The sequence below is a fragment of the Lepisma saccharinum genome, chromosome 15, assembly GCF_977018435.1.
Source record: "Lepisma saccharinum chromosome 15, izLepSacc3.1, whole genome shotgun sequence".
NCBI classification, from domain to species: domain Eukaryota; kingdom Metazoa; phylum Arthropoda; class Insecta; order Zygentoma; family Lepismatidae; genus Lepisma; species Lepisma saccharinum.
This window is the reverse complement of record NC_139243.1, coordinates 63,726,574-63,752,174: the sequence shown is the minus strand read 5'-3', so window position 1 is coordinate 63,752,174 and position 25,601 is coordinate 63,726,574. Positions and strand designations below refer to the sequence as shown.

The following is a 25,601-nucleotide window of genomic DNA, read 5'->3' as shown; positions in this document are numbered from 1 at the left end:
GAAAGTTTACATATCCATTTGAGTTAACAATTATTTCCTCTAACGTTGATAAAATCTTACATTTTGGAATTATACAAATTTAAATGTTCCGCCATTATTTAATTACAATTAGGTTAGTTCATCAAACATTGATAATCTTTGATTGGTAAATCTATATTTACATCATAATAAATGCCCGTTGTCTTAAGCGAGCTGACTTCATTAGATTGTTACAGGAAGGTTAATACATTAGTTCAACAACTCCTTGATTGGCGCGTTCATATTTGCATCACAACATGTAGTATCATAGACATTAACAAGAACTCGAGGTAACACTATATCAATTTCTCTTTAACATGGAATTGCAAAGTTACAAAATAAGTAAGGTCGTAACAGGTTCCCCCCTCTGTAGTTTAAAGGAAAATTTGAGAAACGAAAGTAAACAAATTTTTCTTTCTCTAAACTCTTTGCCTTTCTTATACATTTTTTAATTTTTTATTTTAATCCCAATAAACTTACATTTATGTTCATTTGAGTATAAAGTTTTGATATAGCAATTGGGTTTATTATTTCAAATTAAATGATTAGTTCAGTAGAACTAATAATTATATTGTTTCCCAAATATTAATGCTTTATCAACATTTATAACAACACACTAGAAATCATATGGTTAGCTTTTCAATTAAGTACATTTCTTAAATACAATGTTATATTCAAATTTTAAATAGAACAATTAAATCAACATATCATACAATTCTCAAACGTTATTACATGAAAGAGAAATATTTGATCACAACTTTTTAAACTCCTTTCTTCTTCTTCTTCTTTTTTTTCAAATTAACTTTTGTTAGTAACCCATATCTGAAATCTTTAACACACTTGGGTTAATTAGAAAATTTGTTTTAATTCAACACATCAGTTTTAATGATTTAACAAACAAATCCAACATCACAAGCCTTTCGAATTATTGAAAGTAACACAGAATTTAATGTTGGCTTATTCAGTCATATCAGTTACAGATCAATCATCTTTGTTATGAGAAGTTTACAGTAAACAATAAAGCTTCTTTGTTACATGTTCAAGTTCAAAATTTGGACAAATATTTCCTTTGAATATCTAATATTGTTTATGTAATAAGCCTATTCATAAACAATTTGGCTTTAAATCTCATACTTTTCAGTTTATCCACATAATAATTATGAATTATTCTTTTCCAAACCTTTGATATGGTAATCATCTCAAACTTTATATTTTACATAATAGGAAATTCTAATTCTCTCTTTAGTTCTTATTCCTTTCTCAAACTTAGCCCTTATAACATTTTCGACCATTTTTTATTTGCGCAGCACAAAAGTAACATCAAATCATTCTTACAGGCTAGACCATTCAGTATTAGTTAATGACCCTTTAATGTTACTGTACAACAGTAATATTAGATATTCTCACATTTCTTGAACATTAAACCATTCTTCATCAAATCTGACCTTTCTTATAAACGTTTACAATTTAAGCCATTTTTGTTAACGCTATGAGGACTCAGCCTCTTAAATAACAATTTCTTCCTTTAAATTGTTACAACAATTTCTCTTCTATCCTCGAAGAGTAAGGGAATCAACCTTTTCCCCTGGTAGCCTCTCCTTGGCTTACTAAGCAATAATGCTTACTCGGCTTAATGGAAACATCCTCAGTTCCCTGGGATCTGTTTATAAGGTCTTTCTCTTCTCTTAGGTCCTCTTCTACTAACTGTCCATCTTTTATTATGTAAAATCTCTGTCTTCCTGCATCTAAGCTCGCCATGTGCCTTTTCATGAACGGCTTTCCCAATACTAGGTCCTTATCCAAATCTCGGACTATATATACACTGAGTCTTCAAATACATATTCTCGTATTTTAGAATGAATCTGCCTATATACCATTATCCTAGAGTTTCCCTTTCTAGTAAAATTCAATAACATTTTTTCAGAACATCTTTTAAGTTTAAGTCCTGGTAATCTGTCTCACAACTTAAGCCAGACTTTATAATTTATCGTAGTGTATTCACTCTCTGTATCTAGAGTACACTTTATTTTCAATCCTAAAATTTGGGCGATAATTTCTGGTTTCCTGGACAACAATATTCCCCTAAGTTCAGGTTCTTCTATCTTTTTCCATTCTTCATTTTCGACTTCTAATTCTAAATGCAATACTTCTAAAAAATCTTCGGTGAGGAAATTGTCGGTACTCTTATTTTTTTCCGATACAATTTTCCCTTCCGTTGTAAATGAGAGAGCTTCATTTACAACGAGGGTTGGTTTAAATTTTGATTTAGGAGCATTGAACCTTCCCAAGCTGGAGCGACAGGATTTAACTCAGTCGGGACTTCTTCAGTTTTGCAGGAGATTTCCTTTGTATTGGAATTTCTATTGAAGTGGTTGTTGGGTAAACGGGATTGATTCGATGGTTGTCTATATGGTTGACTTCTATTGCCGTTGCTGTAGAAATTCTGCCCTTGGTAACCCCTTTGGTTTTTATTATTGTTCCTATTAGGATTCTGAGGTGTTCTGGTCACTTCTTCACTTTCGTTGTTAAATCTAGACGAAACTATTTGAGTCTGCCTAACTCAGGGTTGAAACTGCCTTCGGTCTTCTATCTTGAGGTTATCTCCCCTACTTATCTTCAGTTGTTCGGAAGCTTCATATCGACCAAGATAATTTGCTAGTTGTTCCATGGTTTTTGGATCTCGAGTCAATACCAGTTGTCGAACTTTCACCGGAAGTTGGCTGATTATCAAATGCAAGACTTCACCTTGACTTACTACTTCCACCAGATTGCAGTAGTTTCCATAGACTTCCCAGCAGTATTCTTCTAACGTTAATCCAAGGGACCTCTGAAATTTCTTATTCCTTAACAGCTGCATTTCTCGTTGTTTAGCCTCTAAAGAAGCATACTGCTTTCGAAATGCATGACAGAACTGATCAAAACTCTTCCACTTCCTTTCATTTGCTATAAACCAGGATTTGGCCTTTCCTGTCATTAAGGAAGGTAAAATTTTCAACCTGTAAAATTCTGAAACTTGCATTATATGTAGCTAGGTCTTTAAACTTTCGATGTATCGTTGGGCCGAGACTGAATTTATTTCTCCAGAAAACTTATCTAAGGCTTTTATATCTGCCAGTCTAAAATTCTGACACTTGGATTTCCTAACTCTGTTGTTAGTCTCTTCTTCTGAAAGGTGATCGAAGAATTCTTGTGACTTCTTCACTTTCTTCGAGCGTCGGCTTCTATTCAACTCTGAACCTTCGTCGGACATAGCACTAGAGGATGAGAGGTTACTTCTTGCAGTATACCTCCTCTTAGATACACTAGCGATAGGAGTGGCCAAATTGGCAGAGTGAATCCTCTGACTTTGGTCTACTGAATTAGCACTCAAAGGTAGGCGTTCTAATTTCATGGCTAAAGAATCTATTTCACTAGAAGTTTTATGAAATTGCCATTGTACTTCCTTTATTTCGTCTTCCATTTCCTTTCTTCTTTGCTGTTTTTCTTCCATCAAGCTCTTGGTAGTTTCAAGCCTTAAACTTTCAAATAAGCTTGTTAATTCAGTTTCTTTTGTTTTCCTCTGACTTTTTTCTTCATCTATTTCTTCCAATAAGGCTTTCTGGGTTGCTTCTATCTGATCTTTCACTTCTTGACTCGTTACTTCTTTAAATTCTTCCATTTCAGCCCTCATTCCCATTTGGCATTCTTCTACAGTTTTTTGTAACTCATTCTTATTGATCTTACACTCTAATCTTACTTCCTCTATTAATTCTCTCATCTTTTTAGTGTCTTCTTCTCTTTCTTTCCGTCTCTTTTCTTCATCCTTCTGTCTTTTTTCTTCATATTCTTGTCTTTCTTTCTGTCTCTTCTCTTCATCTTCTCGTCTTTCTTTCTGTCTCTTCTCTTCATCTTCTTGTCTTTCTTTCTGTCTCTTCTCTTCATCTTTCTGTCTTTTCTCTTCATCTTCTTGTCTCCACGTTTTCAATAAATCTATCATTTGGTTAGCAGATTCAGATTTGTTTTGAAAACCTTGGCATTTAAAAAGAGTTCTATCAACATCTTCACTCGTGGCATCCATATTCAAACAACTCAAGTGGAACAAACACTCACATCCTTGACATTTGACTGTTCCTTCTTCCGACTTGGAGTCATCAGAGCAGCACTTGAAGGTCACCATGGTTAATTTTCTTTGTTCCCCCCTTAAATACCTTTTTTACATGACTAAATACTAATATTTGAGTTTTCACACTTTTAAAATGTAAGTCCTTTTTCTTGAAGAACCTTATCAAACTAATGAAGTCTTCAAGTTATTGTTTCTTATAGGAATCTTTTACTCGTCGTTGGTCATCTTCTTCAACTGCAGTGGTCAGGATTCTTCAGCTTCTACGGTGCTACTGCAACTTCGATTCTAGCGACGACCTCTTCCGTAATACTCGTCTGGCTGGATTCTTCAATTGTCGAGCCTCTACGTTGTACACCAAGAAGAATCTGTTAGGTATCCAACGTCGGTGGTTGAAGTTCTATACTGTCGTGGCCATCACGATGGGCGCCAAAAAGGATCTGTTACGTTCCTAGTAACTTTCCTCACCCTTTACTCCTATAGCCGGGAGCATTGAGGCTCTAAGGGTCTACACTGAAACCTATCTTCAGGGTAGGTGCAGAACAAATCCAACCAATGTCGTGAAGTTTTAATGAAATGTTTATTTACTGCTTGAGTACTTACAGCCAGTGGTTAGGTAATTCATAACTGGAACTTGGAGATCAATTGTTAATAGATAATTTCAAACTTACTAGAAAGGTCAAACTAGGGTGGCCCAAACCTAGGTTTTACAGAAGAGCGGCATACACCTATTCACTTCTTCCTAGACTTGGAGTTATCACCCGAGATGGCCAATTTAGGTTTTTACAGAAGAGCGGCTTGCACCTATTCACTTCTTCCTAAATTGGAACTTATATCCCATTCGGCTAACCTAGGTTTTACAGAAGAGCACTTCTTCCTAGATTAGACCGTTCCTATTTGGCCAGTCTAGGTTTTACAGAAGAGCGGCTTGCACCTATTCACTTCTTCCTAGACTGACACCAGAGCAGACCCCCTTACGAACCAAACTACTTTGTATTTATACCCAAAGTTCCAGCCTCGAACACCTGTCTTTAGGTAATTTCTTATTACAATACTCCAAATTACAACAGAAAGATATTTGAAAAATACATAGTTTGGCAATTAATAATTTGCAAAGAAAGTTTACATATCGATTTGAGTTAACAATTATTTCCTCTAACGTTGATAAAATCTTACATTTTGGAATTATACAAATTTAAATGTTCCGCCATTATTTAATTACAATTAGGTTAGTTCATCAAACATTGATAATCTTTGATTGGTAAATCTATATTTACATCATAATAAATGCCCGTTGTCTTAAGCGAGCTGACTTCATTAGATTGTTACAGGAAGGTTAATACATTAGTTCAACAAAGCCTTGATTGGCACATTCATATTTGAGTCACAATATGTAGTATCATAGACATTAACAAGAACTCGAGGTAACACTATATCAATTTCTCTTTTAACATGGAATTGCAAAGTTACAAAATAAGTAAGGTCGTAACATGTTGCTTCATGCGTTTGCAAAGAAAGACAATATCTAGTCACACAACTGTAGATGAAAGCGTAGGAAAAATTGCATCATACGACGAAACGAGAGTTCCTGAAACATCTGATTTAACTGTGCCATGACGATTGATTCCAATGCTATTGCAACCGAGTTCAAGGTCACTGCAAAATGCGCATTGAAACAATGTCCATTACGAAAGTGCGGAAAACACTGTACGTGTGCAAACTAAAAACACTATTTCAGCTGTAACACGCTCACAGTTAGCAATGTCACAAATAAATATTTACAACTGATGATCACAGCTCAATGCACGAAACACAAACTGTCACTATATCCGGAATGCAGAGGACCATAATTGTCTGAAGAATCCTTCCCGGTAGCACCAAGAAAAGATACTATTCACTCTGGGGCTTACGCCATCTTGGACGCTTTACCATAGGGCTGGAACCACGTACACAGCAACAAATTTGATTTCATACAAGTCCTTTAATGAACTGACATACTATGTACAATAATAGTAAAACGTTTGCACACACACTGATGAATACAAAAACCCACAACTGACAGGCTAATTGAAAATGTCCTTCCTGCTGCCACGAGCCGACCTGCACCATGTCGCTTTGCTATATCACGCTCCCAGAATCCCGCTTGCTCACAAGAGGTTCCCAGCGGGAGTAAAAAGAAAACAAATGAGTAGCGGAAGGCAAAATTACATACAATCTTAAACAGCAACAGACACCAAATAGATATGCATTTGAAAGTGTATGGAATGTACTTTTGAAAGAAGCCACCAGATGGTGTATGTGAACAACAGTGGGGTAGTAAGCATCCACACAAAATCAGTCGGTGAGTGACAGCATTCGCAAATGGAGGTAATGAAGCAGGAGCAACATTCGTATGTTAAAATACATACATACAGAGCTACGGGAAGCACTGGGTGTGCATGTTGTGCCCTATCAAACAGTGGTGAGGTTGGTGGAGGCCTTCATATGGAGCAGAGTGTTAACTGCCTAAATAAAACACTTTTGTCCAAAGTCATGTGTTTTGCTTCTTCCCTACGAGAGTCTCCTGCATCCAGACTTCATCTGGTGGCTTCGTCAAAAGTACATTCCATACACTTTCAAACGTATATCTTAGATTTTTTGTGTTGTCCCCAGTTCACGAAAAAAAAAAATAATAATTTCCATGACTTATGACTTAACCCACATATGTAGATAATATTTATACAAGCAATTTGTAATTTCTATGGCATTCATCTTTACAAGGAATTACAATCTTGAAAGCATTGTAATGAAAGAGACGTAAACATGTGTTTGTGCCTAATAACTTTTATTGGAGTGGACATAGGGTGGGCCTCCCCAATGGTGAAGTGGTAGCGTCCTTGCCTTGTAATCAAGGGGTCCCAGGTTCGGTACCCGCTGGAGACACATAGTGGTTCGGATGCCACATTAAACTGTAGGTCCAGTCCCAAGTAGCCTTACTGTGCATAAAGTGGACTTAAAATACAATTCAATGAATGGACATAGTGTGGCTGAAAATGTGAGGCAAATATAGAACCTAAATTATTTTCTGAATTATTTGAGGCATTTCCGACTACTGTGAATGAATTACTCTTACAAATGTTTAACCCCCCGACTGGTTCCCAGCCTGCAAGACACTTATGAGTGTGAGGTCATGTAAGACCAGGAGTCGACCTTGAGCACTGAGAGTGAAGGTGAGGCCTAAATGGAGTTCAGAGCCTGGGGCCATGTGAGGCTGGAGGTTGACCTTGAGCTTTGACACTGTGCAGTGGCAGCCTTTAGTCAAATGGGCATCTCTGGTCAAAAGTAGATATGGATGTAGTAACTCTTGTTTACCCTGCAACAGAAAAAAAAAAAGAATGAGTGAATGTAAATGTGAGAGGCAATGACAACATATTGTCACACTATTGATCTGCACCAAGCTTTATGGGCAGCCTAATGAAAATTACAGCAAAAACATGAATACTTTTTGACTAAGTGGTAAAAAAAAAATTATGTATTCATTCTTGCAGGAATAATACACATTAAATTAGGCACACATAGGAGATGTACTATGTAGAACTTTAAGTAAAAATGCACCCTCGACAAGATTCCACACAGAGAAAACAGTGGATGCAAAAAATCAGGCGAAGTCAGGCCGGCTTGGTAGCTCAGTGGTAGAGCAATGGCATGGAACACCAGAGTCGTGGTTTCGACTCCTGGTTGAGGATACATTTTTCTCTGAACATTCTACATAATAATAAACATGTATGAACATTTTCATTAGTACATCCCAGTCAACAGTATATTCTTCTCTCCTTTCTTTTCATTCATTTGTACATGTGTCATTCTCATTATTTACTTAGAGTGTGAAACTACATTTGTATCATATTTTTTTCAGCTACCTGATCGAGAACTATGTGGAAGAACAGGTACGAGATGTCCCAAGGTCAGTTCCAAATTTGCCAGTATCTGCAGGAAACTTAAGAGAACAAGAGCAGCCAAAAGAAATTACAGAATGTATTAGTAGAGAAGAAAAATTAGAGGCTAGACCTGCAACAAAAATCCTTGCAAGAAAGGCACATGTTGATAGTTCTAACCCTAATAACAGGAGAAAGAAATGTATAGTCCCCATTTCCAAAAACACTTTCCCTGACAAAGGAGGTTTGATGACCCATGAACGACAGATGATTTTTAATTGTTCAGTTTCCAAGAAATCTTTTGTCCATGAAGCTGAGCATAATACATTTATGAGTGTTCCCACACAAGAGAGACATTTTACTTGTTCAATTTGCAACAAGTATTTTGCCCATAAAGTTTATCTTAATGAGCATGTGAGAGTTCACACTGGAGAGAAGCGTTTCAATTGTTCAATTTGCAATAAAAATTTTGTACGTAAGAGATATCTTCGTGTACATATGAATGTTCACTCAAAAGAGAAACCTTTCAATTGTTCAATTTGCAATAAAAATTTTGTACGTAAGAGATATCTTCGTGTACATATGAATGTTCACTCAAAAGAGAAACCTTTCAATTGTTCAATTTGCAACAAAGCTTTTGCCCGTAAAGTTAAACTTAATGCACATGTGAGGCTTCACACTCGCGAGAAGCCTTTCAATTGTTCAATTTGCAACAAAGATTTTGCATATAAGTATCATCTTACTGAGCATGTGAGGCTTCACACTGGAGAGAAGCCTTTCAATTGTTCAATTTGCAACAAAGATTTTGCATATAAGTATCATCTTACTCAGCATGTGAGGGTTCACACTGGAAAGAAGCATTTCAATTGTTCAATTTGCAACAAAGGTTTTGTCTCTAAAGTTAATCTTAGGGCGCATGTGAGGGGTCACACTGGAGAGAAGCCTTTCAATTGTTCAATTTGCAATAAAAATTTTGTCCGTAAAGGAGATCTTAGTGTACATATGAATGTTCACTCAAAAGAGAAACCTTTCAATTGTTCAATTTGCAACAAAGGTTTTGCCCGTAAAGATCATCTTAGTATACATATGACTGTTCACACTAAAGAGAAACCTTTCAGTTGTACAGTTTGCAAGCTAGATTTTGCCCATAAAGTTCATCTTAATGCGCATGTGAGGCTTCACACTGGAGAGAAGCCTTTCAATTGTTCAATTTGCAATAAAAATTTTGCCCGTAAAGGAGATCTTAGTGTACATATGAATGTTCACTCAAAAGAGAAGCCTTTCAATTGTTCAATTTGCAACAAAGGTTTTGCCCGTAAAGTTCATCTTACTGAGCATGTGAGGGTTCACAATGGAGAGAAGCCTTTCAATTGTTCAATTTGCAATAAAAATTTTGTCCGTAAAGGAGATCTTAGTGTACATATGAATGTTCACTCAAAAGGGAAGCCTTTCAATTGTTCAATTTGCAACAAAGGTTTTGCCCGTAAAGTTCATCTTACTGAGCATGTGAGGGTTCACAATGGAGAGAAGCCTTTCAATTGTTCAATTTGCAATAAAAATTTTGTCCGTAAAAGAGATCTTAGTGTACATATGAATATTCACTCCAAAGAGAAACTTTTCAATTGTTGAATTTGCAACAAAGGTTTTGCCCGTAAGGATCATCTTTATGTGCATGTGAGTATTCACACTAAAGATAAACCTTTCAATTGTTAAATTTGCAATAATAATTTTGTCCATAAAGGAGATCTTAGTGTACATATGAATGTTCACTCAAAATGGAAGCTTTTCAATTGTTCAATTTACAACAAAGATTTTTACCCGCAAGGTTCATCATAGTTAGTATGAGAGGTTTCACAGTAAAGAGAATCATTTCCAACTAACTAACTCTCTAGCCTTCTTAAACCTGAAGGTTCATGGCTGCAGCAACACAACCCTTCCATCTGTCCCTATCTTGAGCAAGATCTATATACTCTTTTCCATCCCTACCGATTTCCTTAAGGTCCATCTCAATGTTGTCCCTCCATCTTCGTCTTGGCCTTCCTACAGGTCTCTTACCATCAGGTTTCCCAACAAGAATCCTGTAAACTCCTCTTTCCTCTCCCATTCGTGCCACATGGCCTGCCCACCTAAGTCTTCTTGATTTAATTATTCTAATAATATCTGTACATGAATACAAATTATGTAGTTCTAAATTATGTAACCTTCTCCACTCACCTGTCTCTTCATCCCTTTTAGGTCCAAAGATTTTCCTAAGGATCTTATTTTCAAATACTCTCAATTTATGTTCCTCTTTCAATGTAAGGGACCAAGTTTCACATCCATATAATACTACAGGCAAAAAAACTGTTTTGTATATTTTAACTTTTAGTTTCTTTGATATTAAACGAGAAGACAAAAGTTTATGAAGAGAGAAGTAACATGCATTTCCTGAATTAAGCCTACTTTTTATTTCCTCTTTAATATAATTTTCATTTGTTAATATTACTCCTAAGTGTTTGAATTTGGAAACTGTTTCAGAAGAGTTGTTATCAATAATTAGATTTTGATTACACTGGTCTACAAATTTTCATGAACTTTCTGCTTATGTATATTTTTCAGTCTTATTTTCATAATTTGGACCCGCTGAACACCAATATGGCATTGGTTTTGCTGTAATGTCAGTTTTTCGGATAATATGGGTCGTTTATTATTATTTATTCAAAGTGCAACGTGTAGCGTATATCCCATATGTATTATGTAGAAAAACATTAAATTACAAACACAGTACAGTCAGTACCCAGTAAATTACATATATAATGAACAGTATAACAATGAAAAATAGCTAAAGCAATACAATGAAATGAACAGAATACATTAATATTACACATCAGTCCCTTAATTTAGTTCATCTTATGTGACAACATGCTCAAGAGTGAATATTTCTTGTTTGTTGTCTTTTTTGAGAAACAGTTCCTTCCCCTTCGTCACAAACTAATCTCAAATGTAATCACCCATCATGGCACAGTCCCATCTTCCCTGGTATCTTCCTTTCATGAATTGAATTCCTTTGGAAAGTGTTCGCCGTGTGCCTCGCTTATCTCTCCCAAATTATGCCAAAAGAAATCAAGATGGGAATGAAGCATGTGTAATTTTACAGACATTCTACAGCTTAGTGCTCTATATCTATCAATTAGTGTCTTAACTTGATCGTAAAGAGCTTCACTTCTGTTGTGGACAAGAAATCCCTTCAAGTTGTGGAAGGCCTTCCAAGCATTTCTTTCCAGCTCGGTCATATTTTGTTTAAGTTCATTACTATTTAGCATGAAACAAATCTGTGGTCCTGTAAAAATGCCACCCACAATTTTTGCCTCTGACAGATTAGGATTTTTTTTATGTATTGACTCACACTGACTCACTATCCAATGCTGTCACAAATTGTTTTGCCAAACTCCGTTTAATGTGCAGCGTTGGTAGGAGAATCTTCTCTCTGGGCACTAAAGCTGCGCTTATCACATTTTGTTTTCCTTGAATTAGCTCTGTTCTTTCAGGTCACACAGTTTGCTCGTAGTGTCCCAGAGAAAACAAGAATACTCTGTATACCCACTTTGTAACCCAAGAAGAAAACCAATTGTTTTGAAATCACTACATATGTCCCACTGGTGTTCATGATATTGGATTTTATCCAACATCAACTTCACACTTGAGTAACTTTCCTTCAAATGTATGGAGTATGTGACTGAAATTGAAGGATACTGGTTGCCTTTGTAAATTAACTGGCTTCAGACTACTTTTGGAACTGTCCGTGAATAAACGCCACTGTTTTGGTTCGTACTGAAAGCCAATTGCACTAAAGGGACCACTTATATCAGAACAGTAGCACAGCGACTCTTCCACAGCAAAAAATTCCAATAATTTGTTTGTCTTAACTATTATTGTATGCATTACAGATTAATTGATATTGTATCCATTTATAAACATCTATGAAAAGTGTGAAAATATTTCAATGTTCTATATCAGAAATGTTAGAAATTGTTTCAGAGTTGTTTAAAGTTCTAGAAAACTGGTCATCTTTGTTCTTAATTACATACAAAGAAGTGTATTTTAATTTAATAATTGAACTAGTTTTGTCATTTACATCAGAAAACAACAGTAATGAAGAAGGTGAGGATGGTATGGCTATGAGGGGAAATGGAGGTCATTGTAAAATTATAGTAGTCATTTACTTTGCATTCAATACTCTGGAAAAATATGAGGATTCTGGAAAACTCAGGGAAATCACAGGGAAAATGGATTTGGAGTTTGCGTGGTAACTCTGGATGTAGCTTGTAAAAAGATGTTTCTCTCACTTAAGAAAATTAACATTGTAACATTTAAATTGAACTTTAAATTGATGAATTTAATTTTCATCTTTTGACTTTTTCCCAGATGTGCCTCTAAATATCAACAATATCATCATTCCTACTGAACTTTTTTCACAAGCAATGCCAGAACTATGGTTGCTGCTTCATAGTGACCACCACACACACTTTCCCTTCGCATCAGTTTGTGCATGAGCAGTGGCATCCCCAGGATTTTCGAAAGGGAGGATTTACATATAATTTCTTTTGGTAGCCCTCATTTTGTCATATTTTCCTACTTTTAACATTCTTTTTTTGTTAAGACATACTGGGAGAATGGGGGTGTTATAAGCACCCCCCCCCCTTTGGCATGTTACTGTGGACGAGTTTCACCACTGCGCTACGGACAATTTGCTGGCCACCTCTCAATGTGTCTGCAGATGAAGAGATCTGCAACTTTCCTTGCACTCTGTGCACCACAATGTAAGCTAGTGTCAATGTGCTCTTTGATCAATGGCATGTTTGTTCACTGAATAACAAGGACATGCACATAACAATGGCAGGCTTTATCCTTAACACTGAGTAAATTGAAAATGATTAAAGACATTGTTAAATAGATTTCACCATTTGCCAGAAAATTTCACATGATTTTGATCTGTCACTTTTCGTGTATTCCGATCTGAAGAAGTTAAGTTGAATTCAAGATATTGGATTAGGTTTGTAACATACCTCTGGGATGAAGCCTTTGGTCTTCCAGTTACTTCATATGGTTCCATTCATGTATATTGATATCTGAAGAAATTATATGAGTGATTCCACACTTTTGAATCACACTGATAGTTAATCAGAATGAATATATTGTTTTATGCATGTTGAAGAATTCTGTAAGTTATAACAAGTAATATATTTTTAAAAAAAATCCATTCTTGAGAAATCACCATATAATTTCACTGGTTCATACGAACTGGCAGAACCTTAAAATTATATGTTTTGTTTTATATTTTGCACTCTGTATGTAATATCCTGTCTTTTTATAATAAAACAATATATATAACTGTGTTATTTATTTTATTGTGAATACTCCAAAAAATTGATGTTGAAACATAGTTATAAGTATTCATCGCAATGAAGAATCTTTTAAATCCCAACATTAAAGTTCCATATATTATTTGCATATTAGATTTCACATCAAAGCCGCGGTGGCTCAGTCGGTACGTCTGACTACCATGCTCAAGATCCCAGGTTCGATCCCCGGCCGGTTCAAATCTGGGAACTTTTCTAACGTTGGAAGCGGCTCCGGCGCCCACCCAGCGTCGAATGACATGGGTACCTGGGGGAAACCCTGGGGGTAAAGGCAGTCTGGGGCATGATGCTGATCACATCACCCCCACTCACGACCGGATCAAGAAAGTGTGGGGCGTTACCCCCACAAGCCCCTATACACCTGCATGGCGTAGTGCTAAGCACAGGAGAGCACTTTACTTTTATCTTTTTTTATCAAAGATAATACTTTTAATTGTTTAATTTTGAACATAGAATTTAACTATGAAGATATTTGATATACATGTGAGACTTCATAGCAATGGAAATTCAAATTGAAAAAATGTGACCTGCACACAAGAAAAAAGGACGACATAATACAAAAAATATCAATTTTATCTTCCTTTGGTTTTCATTTGTAGTTTCTCTAAAGAAGTTTCAACGAAATGAATGAATACTTTACTTGAGCCTCAGATTTATTGAATATCATAATTAGGACAGAGTTGAGACTACTTCCAATAATCTTATAGTCCCCCTTCCCTATGATTGTGATGGTACTACAATTATACATGTTCAGAATATTTATACATACTGAAATATATGTTTTCTGCAGCAAATATACAAATTCAGGTGGCTAATTATGCATGAATTATATAACACCATTAAGCCTTGTTTCCATTATTATGAAAAAATAAATATGCTGACCAAGACAGTAATTTATTTTATTAAAAACATAAACTACACGTAACGTTTCAACCTTCTAGCAACATAATACCTTGCTAGAAGGTTGAAACGTTACGTTTAGTTTATGTCTTTAATAAAAAAATTACTGCCTTGGTCAGCATATTTATTTTTTCATGAATTATATGTAATAAATTTCAACTATTGTAAATCCAAATGAATTCATACATTTAAAAATGCACCGAGGTAAGTTTTTCAAAGTTCAGCTTTTATTTTTATCTAGGAAGGATAGAATGGAAAGCTGCATTGAAAATATAACAGAATTTTCTCTCAATACATTTACTTTGTTAGTGCCCTTTGAACAACAATTTATCTGACAGACAGATGATTGCAAGATATCAGGAAGTTGATTGTGTAAATTTGAGTTTGAAATTCTTATACAATTAACAATTTTCGTAGAATAGCATATTCCGTAACATTTATGACACCACCATTAAGCCTTGTTTCCATGATAACCAAAAATCATATATGCTGACCTAAGCAAAATATATTTTATTTTAAATCATAAACTAAACGTTACGTTTCAACCTTCTAGCTAGGTCTTCTTCAGACTCTGTAACAAGTACAAATGAAATAAGGTACCATTTGGAACAACTGTTACAGTAAAATGAGGGTTAAAATAATTTTAATGAGTGAAGGACTGAATATAGGCTGTAGCCTAGGCCCAGCATTGGCTGAATTGGTAATGAATGAATGGGAAAAGAAAGTGGTCGAAAAAGGAGGTGACAAAATAATTCTGTTTTTCAGACATGTGGACAATTTTTTCGGCATAGGGAAGGGAAGAAGGTGTTTTGATTGCATGATAGGTTGTTGTAAGATATTTCTATTAACCTGCATTACTTTGTACTCCCCCCACCTTTGAAAACGTGTTAACTGGATCAGTTTAGATCAGAGATAAGACTGGCAGGTATTATCCATCATTTCAACAACAAATTTTCAAACGATTTTCCTTATCTTACTCAGTAAACTAATGTAAATCCAAAAACAGGGAAATTTCTTAGAATAATTTGAGAACATTTTTAGTATTGACAATTTTCATAAGAAAAATGTGCATGAAGTCAGAACAAGAATATATACTTTTATTTTATTCAAGCAATCATGTTTTTCTGAACCCTTATGTCTTTACTTGATCAGGTGGGCAGAGGAATTTTGGGTGGGTGCTTCCTCGCCCACCTGCCGCACCCTCTCTGCAAGGAAATGGAGAAGATAGGGGAAGAAGAGACAATGAACTGGAATGGTCGACTGAAGATAAACAAAGAATGGAAGAAGGTGTTAGAAAGAGTGGAAAGCACGAGAGGAAAGGAGGAGAAAAGATGGAAGAGAGATGAAGAAAGGATGGATAAGGAAAAAGAGCATGAGATAAGGAGTCCAACTACTTTCCAGATGAAAGGATATGTTTATCGAAATCACCTGTCAGGTGAAACAACAGTTGAGAGAAGAAGGCCACCTGCTGGAACACCTGGAAAGGAAAGTTCCAGATAAACAACTTTCTAATATACTTGTGTCTGGAGGGGAATGATTTTTGTGTATATATATCTTCCTGTTTTGTGCCTTATTCCATTTGTACTTGGTACAGAGTCTGAAGAAGACGATGCTAGAAGGTTGAAACGTAACGTTTATGTTTTAAAATAATATAAATTCTGCCTTGGTCAGCATATTTGATTGTTGGACATTTATTACTTCTGTTCATAGATGTATTTCAAGCCTGAGTATGTGAAATGGCAAATGTAAATTCCTCACCTTAAGTTTTAATATATTAAATAGTATATACAGGGTGGTACAAAAATCAGTTCATCCAACACAAATTCCAGTTTCAGTGGTTTGTTCAAACTGTTCTCCATTGTTTGCAATTCATTGTGTGCAACTATGAACAGAATTGCAAATACAATGCAGTAAACTTGTATCATTGTTGATGACATGAAACACATTAATAATTGTCTCTTTCAGTGCATCCAAGTCTGTCGGTGTTGATGAGTATACCATATCCTTGACAATTCAAGTAACAACACCCTGTTCTGTTGTGTACTTATGTTCCATTGCAGTTTTCAACATGTCACAGACCAGAACTTGCTTGCAAACAACAAACAACCACACTACAACAAGCCAAAGACTCAACTGTTGACAAAAGAATAACGAGTGCACTGCTGCCAGTGACACACTACAATGTTACCAACTGTATACCTAGGATTGATTGATTTAGTTTATTTCACTTCGCGTTTTGTGTCTCTTGGCTAATTTGCGAAGATGGGGATGAGTGATGAAATTGATGAATGGACATTCACAAACAACCAAGTTCGAGCGGGATTCGAACCCGGAACCCTTGGCATCGCAGCACGATGTGCTAACCACTCGGCCACAGGTTCCGGCTGTATACCTAGGAAATATTACTTAGCACAAGAAGCACATACACTGTCATAATACTATTATCAATGTCCGTTTTGTTTAAACTGACTTTTGCACCACCTTGTATACACAATACCGTTTCATTGAATTAAATTAGAATTTATGGATTCAATGGAATCTCACAGGCCCATTTTTTTTTTTGCCAATACCCAGCTGCACTGTACCTTTTGGATTTTTTTTTTTTTACTAGATAAATGTTCTTATCGCTACATGAGCTTTGAAGTGTATCATTAGCATTAATCAATAGTATAATTTCATTCTGCCTATGTTCTGAATATCACTCCTGTTCTTCAATTCTGTACCCTAAACATGGGTTTTCAAAGGCAAAACTATCTGTTCCTGAAATCAGACAAATGCAGTGAGTTTCCTTTTCAAAGAACAAGATTGCTAATGGAATGGGGTGGGGGAGTGAGTCATGTTTCAGTCAGTGCAATAGTGTTAAAGAGTTCGGCATGTTTTCACAGTCACTGACTGACAGCCTGTCAACCAAGGAGTCTGAGTCGTATCATGCGAAAGGCATGACTCGAATCTGGGAGCCCGGGTGCCATAACTCGATAGTCTATTTACTTTAAAGAAGGACCTGAGTATGAAAGAAGCTGGGAAGAACTCCCTTCAAGCAAATGTCACCTGCTATCTTCAGCGGATGTAAAAATCCGCTGATATGAATTATTCCGGAATCGCAGGAAAGATAATGCAAACACGGCTTTACACTGAAAATTCCATTATGAAGAGATGCGGTCTGTCAATGACCAAAAGTTCAAATTGAATGTTTTATACAAATAAAAATAATATAATTGATAGGTCTATTCATAATGCATAAATTAATGAATACTTTATTGTTATTATTACATGAATTGGTTAGTAAAATGAAGGTATAAGAATAGAGATATACCCAGTGATCAGAACACTACATTTTAAAAGTAACTTCGCTACAGCTACAGCTACTCTTCCGAAATGTAGCTTCGCTTCAGCTACATTTTCCAAAAAGTAGCTCGCTACGCTACTCCTGTTCACTACTTCACTACTTTTCCGCTACTTTTGCATAAAAAAAATTAACAACCACATGGATATTCCAAAGAAGTCCCTAGTATGATAGTTGTACTTACTTGAGAATGAATTCTGTTATTGAAGACTAACATTGGTAAAGACTGTGAGTGCCACAATAATTCAAACACCGTTTTCCACGTTAGACTGTGAAATGTGGCTGGTAGCCCTCTAAGTAGTTCAAAGGGTGTGTAAAGAGGTCACGAGTGTGCACTTTCTTACGGGCTGATTTGTGTAATGATGTGATTTCCCAACACTTTCACTTTTGGCACTTACAACATTTCACACTTTTAGTCCTCTATTTATTATCATGTCCCGTTATTCGGTAATGTTGAAAGCAGTGTTCCTTCAGTTACTTATTTTCAATATAGTGTTTGAGAATAACGTACCTATGTAAGCGGCAGACCAATTCAAATTTGATATACGAGTATTGCAATTAGGATGACACAAAATTAATGATTACAACTATAAGCAAATAAAATTTGGTAGAAATATTTACATTTATATATAAACATATTTTCCTTTAGAATAAATATTGAGTTAAGTCACATAGTGGTTCGAAACCAGTCTTGATTTGCTTATCTGTGTATAAAGTGGACTCCAAATAAAAACTAGGAAAGACGCCTGGAGGATGGGATCCTCCTGCTCCACCATTCTCCCTCATTCTCACATTAGCCAAAATGGCAGAAAGCTACTCTAGATAAGATTGATTGATTGACTTTTTTGTTTTAAGTCCACTTTATGCACAGTAAGGCCAATCGGGACTGGACCTACAATTTATAGTGGGATCCGAACCACTATGTGCCTCCACCGTGTATCGAACCCGGGACCCCTTGACTGTAGATAAGATAATTACTAAATAAAGGATTGATCTTCATTGTCATGATAAGCAAAAGTAACAGAAAAGCTAAAGGGAAGAATTATATTGAGAAAACTGATCCGAGTGTAAATCCGAGAGTTCTGTTAACATACTGAGCCATTGATTGGCTGTCACTATTGCTGTCATTCTAGTGAAAAATTGATCGCTCCTTTTTGCACTGCAAGTTGTGTTTCAGTAATTAATGACATTTTGCTGCCTCTTATACTAGGGATATCCACAATATATGTTCCGGGGTGGTGCAAACTAGGTATTTTTTTTTCAGGGGTGCCACAAATGAGGCATTTTCCCAAAATCTCAAAGAAAGTAGCTGTTAGCAGGAATATATATATATATATGTCAGTTAGTTATCTGGATATTAGAATTATTAAGATACTAATGAAATGAATTACGTGGATTCTTATACTGTGATATCAAGATATTTATAATCTACATTATCTGTATTTCTGTGTAATAGATTTTGTCTTTATGAACCTCCTGCAAAAGTAAGCGTTATTGTCGATTTTTTTAATGCTGTTGCCACATTCAAAATTTATCTCAAAATGCTGAGAAGAAATGTAGCTGTAGCGAAATGTCAAAGACACACAGTTTTGAATATTTATTGAATGAGAAAAAAGGATGTTAGATCTAGTTGATGAAAAGCAAATTTTCTGATTAATATTTTATTCGTAAGTAGTAGTGTGCATAAATCTTCTTTGACCCGGTCCTTCAAAGCCATATGATCTCAATATAATCCTTGCTTTCCAATAAGTTCGATAAAAGTAAATAACCCTCAGTTGCAAGTATAACAACAAATGCTAAACAAGTATATTTTCATTATGTATGCCCCAGGCTGGTAAAGGCTCAGAACATTCCAGGTGCGTAATTTAATATCCTTATTCCTAATGTAGACTAAGGATAAGATCTACATTAGGAATAAGGATATTAAATTAGGCACCTGGAATGTTCTGAGCCTTTACCGACCTGGGGCATTTCAGTGTACAGTTAATGAGATCGTTAAGTATAAATTAGATGTAGTAGCTGTCCAGGAAGTTAGGTGGCCAGGAGAAGGGAATTGTAAAACTAAAAATTATACTTTTTTCTATGGTGGTACTGAAAATCATAATTTTGGAACAGGCTTTTTCATAAATAATAGAATTATCTCGGCTCTTAAAACAGTAAAATTCATTAATGATAAGGATATCATATGCAGTTTTACAGGGTAGGTGGTGTAAAATTATTTTAATAAACATACATGCACCAACGGAAGATAAATATGATTATACTAAAGATGATTTTTATGCAGAGTTAGAACAGGTCTTTGATAAATTTTCTCAGTATGATATGAAAATTCTGTTAGGTGACTGTAATGCACAGATTGGCAAAGAAGAGACATTTAAACCCACGATTGGTAAATAAAGTCTTCATGAATTAAGTAATGATAATGGTATAAGATTGATTACTCAAAGAATTTAATTGTGAAAAGTACAACTTTTAAACATAAAGATATCCGTAAATATACCTGGTCTTCTCCAGATGGTAAAACTCATAATCAGATAGATCATATTCTCATTGATAAGATAAGGCATACTAGTATGATTTACGTTCATTTGCATAGAGGTGCTGACTGTGCCAGTGACCATTATTTAGTTATTGCTAAATTAAGAGAAAGACTCTCAGTGATAAATCAGATGCAATCTGAAAGTTATAAAATTTAATACAGGAAAATTTGCTGATGAAAGAATTAAGAAAGATTACCAAATTAAACTGTCAAATAGATTTCATGTTTTGCAGGATTTAAATGATGATGAAAATATAAATGAGACAGATGTAAATAAGAATTGGGAGGACATACGTAATGCAATAGAATCAGCAGCTAAAGAAAATATAGGATACCATAACCAAGAAAAAGTAAGCCATGGTTTGATAATGAATGTCATAATCTAATAGAAATAAGAAATCAGGCTAAACTTAGTTGGTTAAATAACTCTGATGATAAAAATCTAAGCTATTATAATAGAATAAAGCGAGAAGTTAATCACACGTTTAGAAGTAAAAAAATAGATTACTTGAAAAGCAAAATTAATGAAATTGAAACAAACAGCAAAACCAAAAATATCAGAGATTTATATAAAAGTGTAAATGAATTTAGAAAGGGGTGGCAACCTAAAGTAAACTTGATAAAAGATAAAGACGGTGATTTTCTAGCTGACCGAAACGATATTCTAAATAGATGGAAGAACTACTTTAATGACCTTTTAAATGTTCATGTAGGAGATAAATCAGAAGTAAATGAAGTGCACACAGCTGAACCTTTAATTGCAGAATCTAACTTGACTGAAGTTAAAGATGCTAGTAAAAGGCTAGAGAATAACAAAGCACCTGGCATTGATTTAATACCAGCTGAGTTAATTAAATATGGTGGAAATTCGTTAATATGTCAAATTCATAAATTAATTTGTTTAATATGGAATAAAGAAGAAATCCCTCAACAGTGGAAAGAATCCATAATTGTTCCTGTGTTTAAAAAAGGTGATAAAATGAACTGCAATAACTACCGTGTAATTTCTCTACTCTCAAAAACATATAATATATTATCTAACATTCTTCTAACAAGACTAACCCCATATGCTAATGAAATTATAGGTGATTATCAATGAGGATTTAAACATAACAGATCAACTACAGATCAAATTTTTCACATTAGACAGACACTCGAAAAAAGTGGGAATATAATCAAAATGGCCATCACCTATTCATTGGTTTCAAAAAAGCATATGATTCGGTCAAAAGAGATAAATTATATAATATATTAGTAGAGTTTGGAATACCTAAGAAGCTTGTTAGTATGATAAAAATTTGCACCAGTGAAAGAGAAAGTAAAATTCGTGTGGGTATTAATATGTCTGACAAATTTACAATTCATGATGGGTTAAAACAAGGAGATGCATTATCTCCATTGCTCTTTAATTTTGCCTTAGAATATGCTGTTAGGAAGGTAAAAGAAACTAACGAAGGACTAAAATTAAATGGTGTGACTCAGTTGTTAGCATATGCAGATGATGTAGACTTATTAGGGGATGATATAAATACAATTAAGAATAATGCTAAAATATTTTTCAAAACTGCTAAAGAGATAGGTTTGGAAGTGAACAGAGAGAGAACTAAATATATGCTTACAGACCGAAACCAAGTGTTAGGTAATAGTCAAAATCTAATTATTGATAACAACTCGTTTGAACCAGTTTCCAAATTCAAATACTTAGGAGTAATATTAACAAATGAAAATTATATTAAAGAGGAAATAAAAAGTAGGCTTCATTCAGGCAATGCATGTTACTTCTCTCTTCATATACTTTTGTCTTCTCGTTTAATATCTAAGAAACTAAAAGTTAAAATATACAAAACAGTAATTTTGCCTATAGTATTATATGGGTGTGAAACTTAGTCCCTTACATTGAAAGAGGAACACAAATTGAGAGTATTTGAAAATAAGATCCTTAGGAAAATCTTTGGACCTAAAAGGGATGAGGAGACAGGTGAGTGGAGAAGGTTACATAATTTAGAACTACATAATTTGTATTCATCTCCAGATATTATTAGAATAATTGGTACTATTATCGTATGAGGGAAACACCTATGAATCATATATTTCGGACTTCTTTACATTGCTAACGTGTTATTTTCGAATGTGGAACATTTCCTAAACTGAAATAATGCATGTCAATGTCTATTTCTTAGATTTACGAGTACTTAGTGTTACTTGTTGTTTCGAATCTGCAACACATTATGGCCGTGATAGCGTACTCATTTAGGGGGCTTTCTGAGAGTGTTTTGTCGATTTATGCAGTGTTGCAACCTCGTTCACCGGAAAAAATCTACTTTCGTGCCCGGATTTGAAATTATGCTAATACGTCGCAAACCATTGACGTTTTAGCCTCACAAACCATTCACGTTAGCCCCAAAAACCATTCACGTTAGCTCCAAAACCCATTCACGTTAGCCCCAAAAACCATTTTCCATAAGGTTAGGTTAGGCAAGCATAGTTAAAAAATAAAAATTAAAAATACTTGACACGTCATGTTCTAGCGAAAACACGGTGAGTCTGAAACACTGGCTACGGGGTTGCATCATCTTAACACACGGAACATTGCACTCTTGTGCAGAGAGCAAATGGCGGGATAAGAAGCAGCATGTCGGACAGAGATTTTCGCAGCAAACAACACACATTCACATTAAAATGGATCAAATCTACATTCAGGAACTTCCACAACGCTAAAGAAAATGATTTCCATACCTACTTTCTCCTGTAAATTTGATGGAAATTTGAAGGAATCCGTTTCCCTCATACGATAATGTTACCGAATAATTAAAGCAAGAAGCCATGTGGCACGAAATGTAGAGGAAAGAGGAGTTTATAGGATTCTTGTTAGGAAACCTGATTGTAAGAGACCTATAGGAAGGCCAAGACGAAGATGGAGGGACAACGTTGAGATAGATCTAAAGGAAATCGGTAGGGATGGAAAAGAGTATATATATCTTGCTCAAGATAGAGACAGATGGAAGGCCTGTGTTGCTGCAGCCATGAACCTTCGGGTTTTAGAAGGCTAGAGAGTTAGTTAGTTAGCATTTTCAAAAGTCTTTTGGGGTTGTGGTGATGTGGATTCCAGGGGCCCAAAATACATCCTTGAGAGAGGGGGAGATCCAAAAATGTGGACAAGGCTGATTGAATTAGGTTATTTTACATCACTTTTCTGCCAAGTCTAATTGTGACGATATGATGAAATTGATGAAGGAAAATACACACCAACAATGCACAAAACATCGCCCATACCCAGGCTGGAATTCAAACCCGGAACTCCTGGCATCATAGCATGCTTTATAACCACTCTGCCACAGTGATCAGCAAAATGCTGTTGGAGTAGGACTAGAACTAAACATGCAATTGTAGAGTTGCAGTATTATGGTCCAAAGTAACTGGAGAAATCGACCTTTCTCCCCTCCCAACCCGACATTCTGAAACACATAGTCACTTAAAAAAAGCTGGGACAGGGATTAAATTGGCGCAACTGGTAGCCTTGCATCAATGGTTGTACAAACTAAAACTACCAATATTGCAATATTAATATATACAAGGACAAAATCGATATTTTTAAAAACTTGAGAAATCGTCAATGTTGTTATTGTGACTTTTATTAAAGGTTCACATTGCTCGAGGAGGAGATGGGGGCATGGCCCCTCCCCTGGCTACAAGTTTCCCGATGGCATCAAGTAATATTGTCACCTTGTAATCAACGGGTTCCAGGTTCAATCTCCAATGAAAGTACAGTGGTTCAAGTCCCATTTTAAGCTGTAGGTCCAACACCAATTAATGTGTATGAGCATAAAGTGGGCTTAAAGAAACAAAATTTTACTGCCAGAAAGCCAGATTTTTAAAAAAATACCATTTATGGTGAATCTCTGCCTCAAGTTTCGGAGCCACAATGTACCAGGACAGTGTCTCTCAAATGGCAGGCTGACATGAATGGTTGCCAAGTATTTTAAACAAAACTTTATATTTGTCAACAAGCCTAGACATATATCATATTCCATTATTTATTAATACTTATTTTCAATTGTGCATATTAATGTCTAAAGTTAAACAAAATACAAATTAGAATGTTTTGAGCAGCACATTAACTTTTAAAAAATGAATTGACCATGCTGTGGTCTCACAATGGTTGAGAACCACTACACTAGGGGACCAAAATACACCACATCTTGTTCCACGACCAAGTTGAGAGCCAGAATACAAATATTTTATGCCAAATACAAATGTAAAGGAGTTTGATACTAAATTTTTGTTTATAGGCATAGTTGACGAAGAAACTGTATACTCAAGGATACATTTGATTAAGTGTGTTAACATATGTAGCAAGATTTCCTCTTTTTCTTTTCCTTTATGTGCAAATCCAAATATTCAAATTGCTTTCCCCATGGCGTAGAGTTAACGTCATTACCTTGTAATCAAGGAATCCGAGGTTCGATATTCGGTTGAGGCACATTGCATAGTGGTAAGGATCCCACTTTAAACTGTTGGTCCAGTCCCAATGATCCTATCTGTGCATAAAGTGTACTCAACAAACAAGTCAAACATTGAAAACTATGCTATTAGATTTTATTTACAATATATATATATATATATATATATATATATATATATATATATATTGTGGAACGATTCAAGGGAGACTCTGTAAAAAAGGTAAACAGGTAAGACATCGGTGCTCGGTTAAGCGACAATTTACAACACAAGTTAACATTCCACAAATAGCGGAAACACATGACATCAGGAGCCACGGCATTCTTCGATACTACCGGGTTCAAGCCCGTCTTCGGCTGGCACATACGGAAGTGCTGTCCAAGCAGCTAGGAAGTATTTGCCATCAGCTTAAAAGACCTAAGCACCAGAATTTGGGGCTCAGTCAAGTCTCAGAATTCAAGGACCACCAGAAGAATACCAGCTACCAGGCGAAGACCTTGGCACCTTTCAGGTCGCAGCCCGGCTCGGGAAACCGACACAAAGCTTTCGCCTAAAGACAACTGCAGTACATTCGCGAGTTGACTATCTTCAGCACCACGGCCTACAACTTGTAGCCGTCGGACAGACCATCGTCCCGGCGCCTTTTCTAGGGCCGATACTCCAAGACCAGCGTGTGCTTTGTCGCCAGCCACGGGCAAGAAGACCGTGGGCCGTCAAACTCAGGACTCCGTGCTCTGTCGCCTGACGTCCACACTCAACCGCTTGGCCGAGAGGTAAGATGTACGTCGTCTACATCCCTTGAATCATTCCACTCCCTGCCAGAAGCCTGTCAGCGAGATTGTATGGGGACCAAAAACGTAACCTAGCTCTACCATCTGACCCCTAAAGCGTTCACAGTAACGATCCCTGTAGTTTTAGTAATTGAAAC

At 35.7% G+C, this 25,601-nt stretch overlaps 1 protein-coding gene across 1 annotated transcript in view; it reads left to right on the top strand.

Annotated features, from left to right (window-relative positions):
• Positions 1–25,227, top strand: part of LOC145999297 (uncharacterized) — a 91,435-nt gene extending 66,208 nt beyond the window's left edge. Inside the window, exons 3-4 of the mRNA XM_083136235.1 lie at positions 8,013–8,506; positions 24,965–25,227. Of these exons, the coding sequence (XP_082992361.1) occupies positions 8,013–8,506; positions 24,965–25,227 (757 nt within the window). The remainder of the gene's footprint in view (positions 1–8,012; positions 8,507–24,964) is intronic.
• Positions 25,228–25,601: the final 374 nt, after the last annotated feature.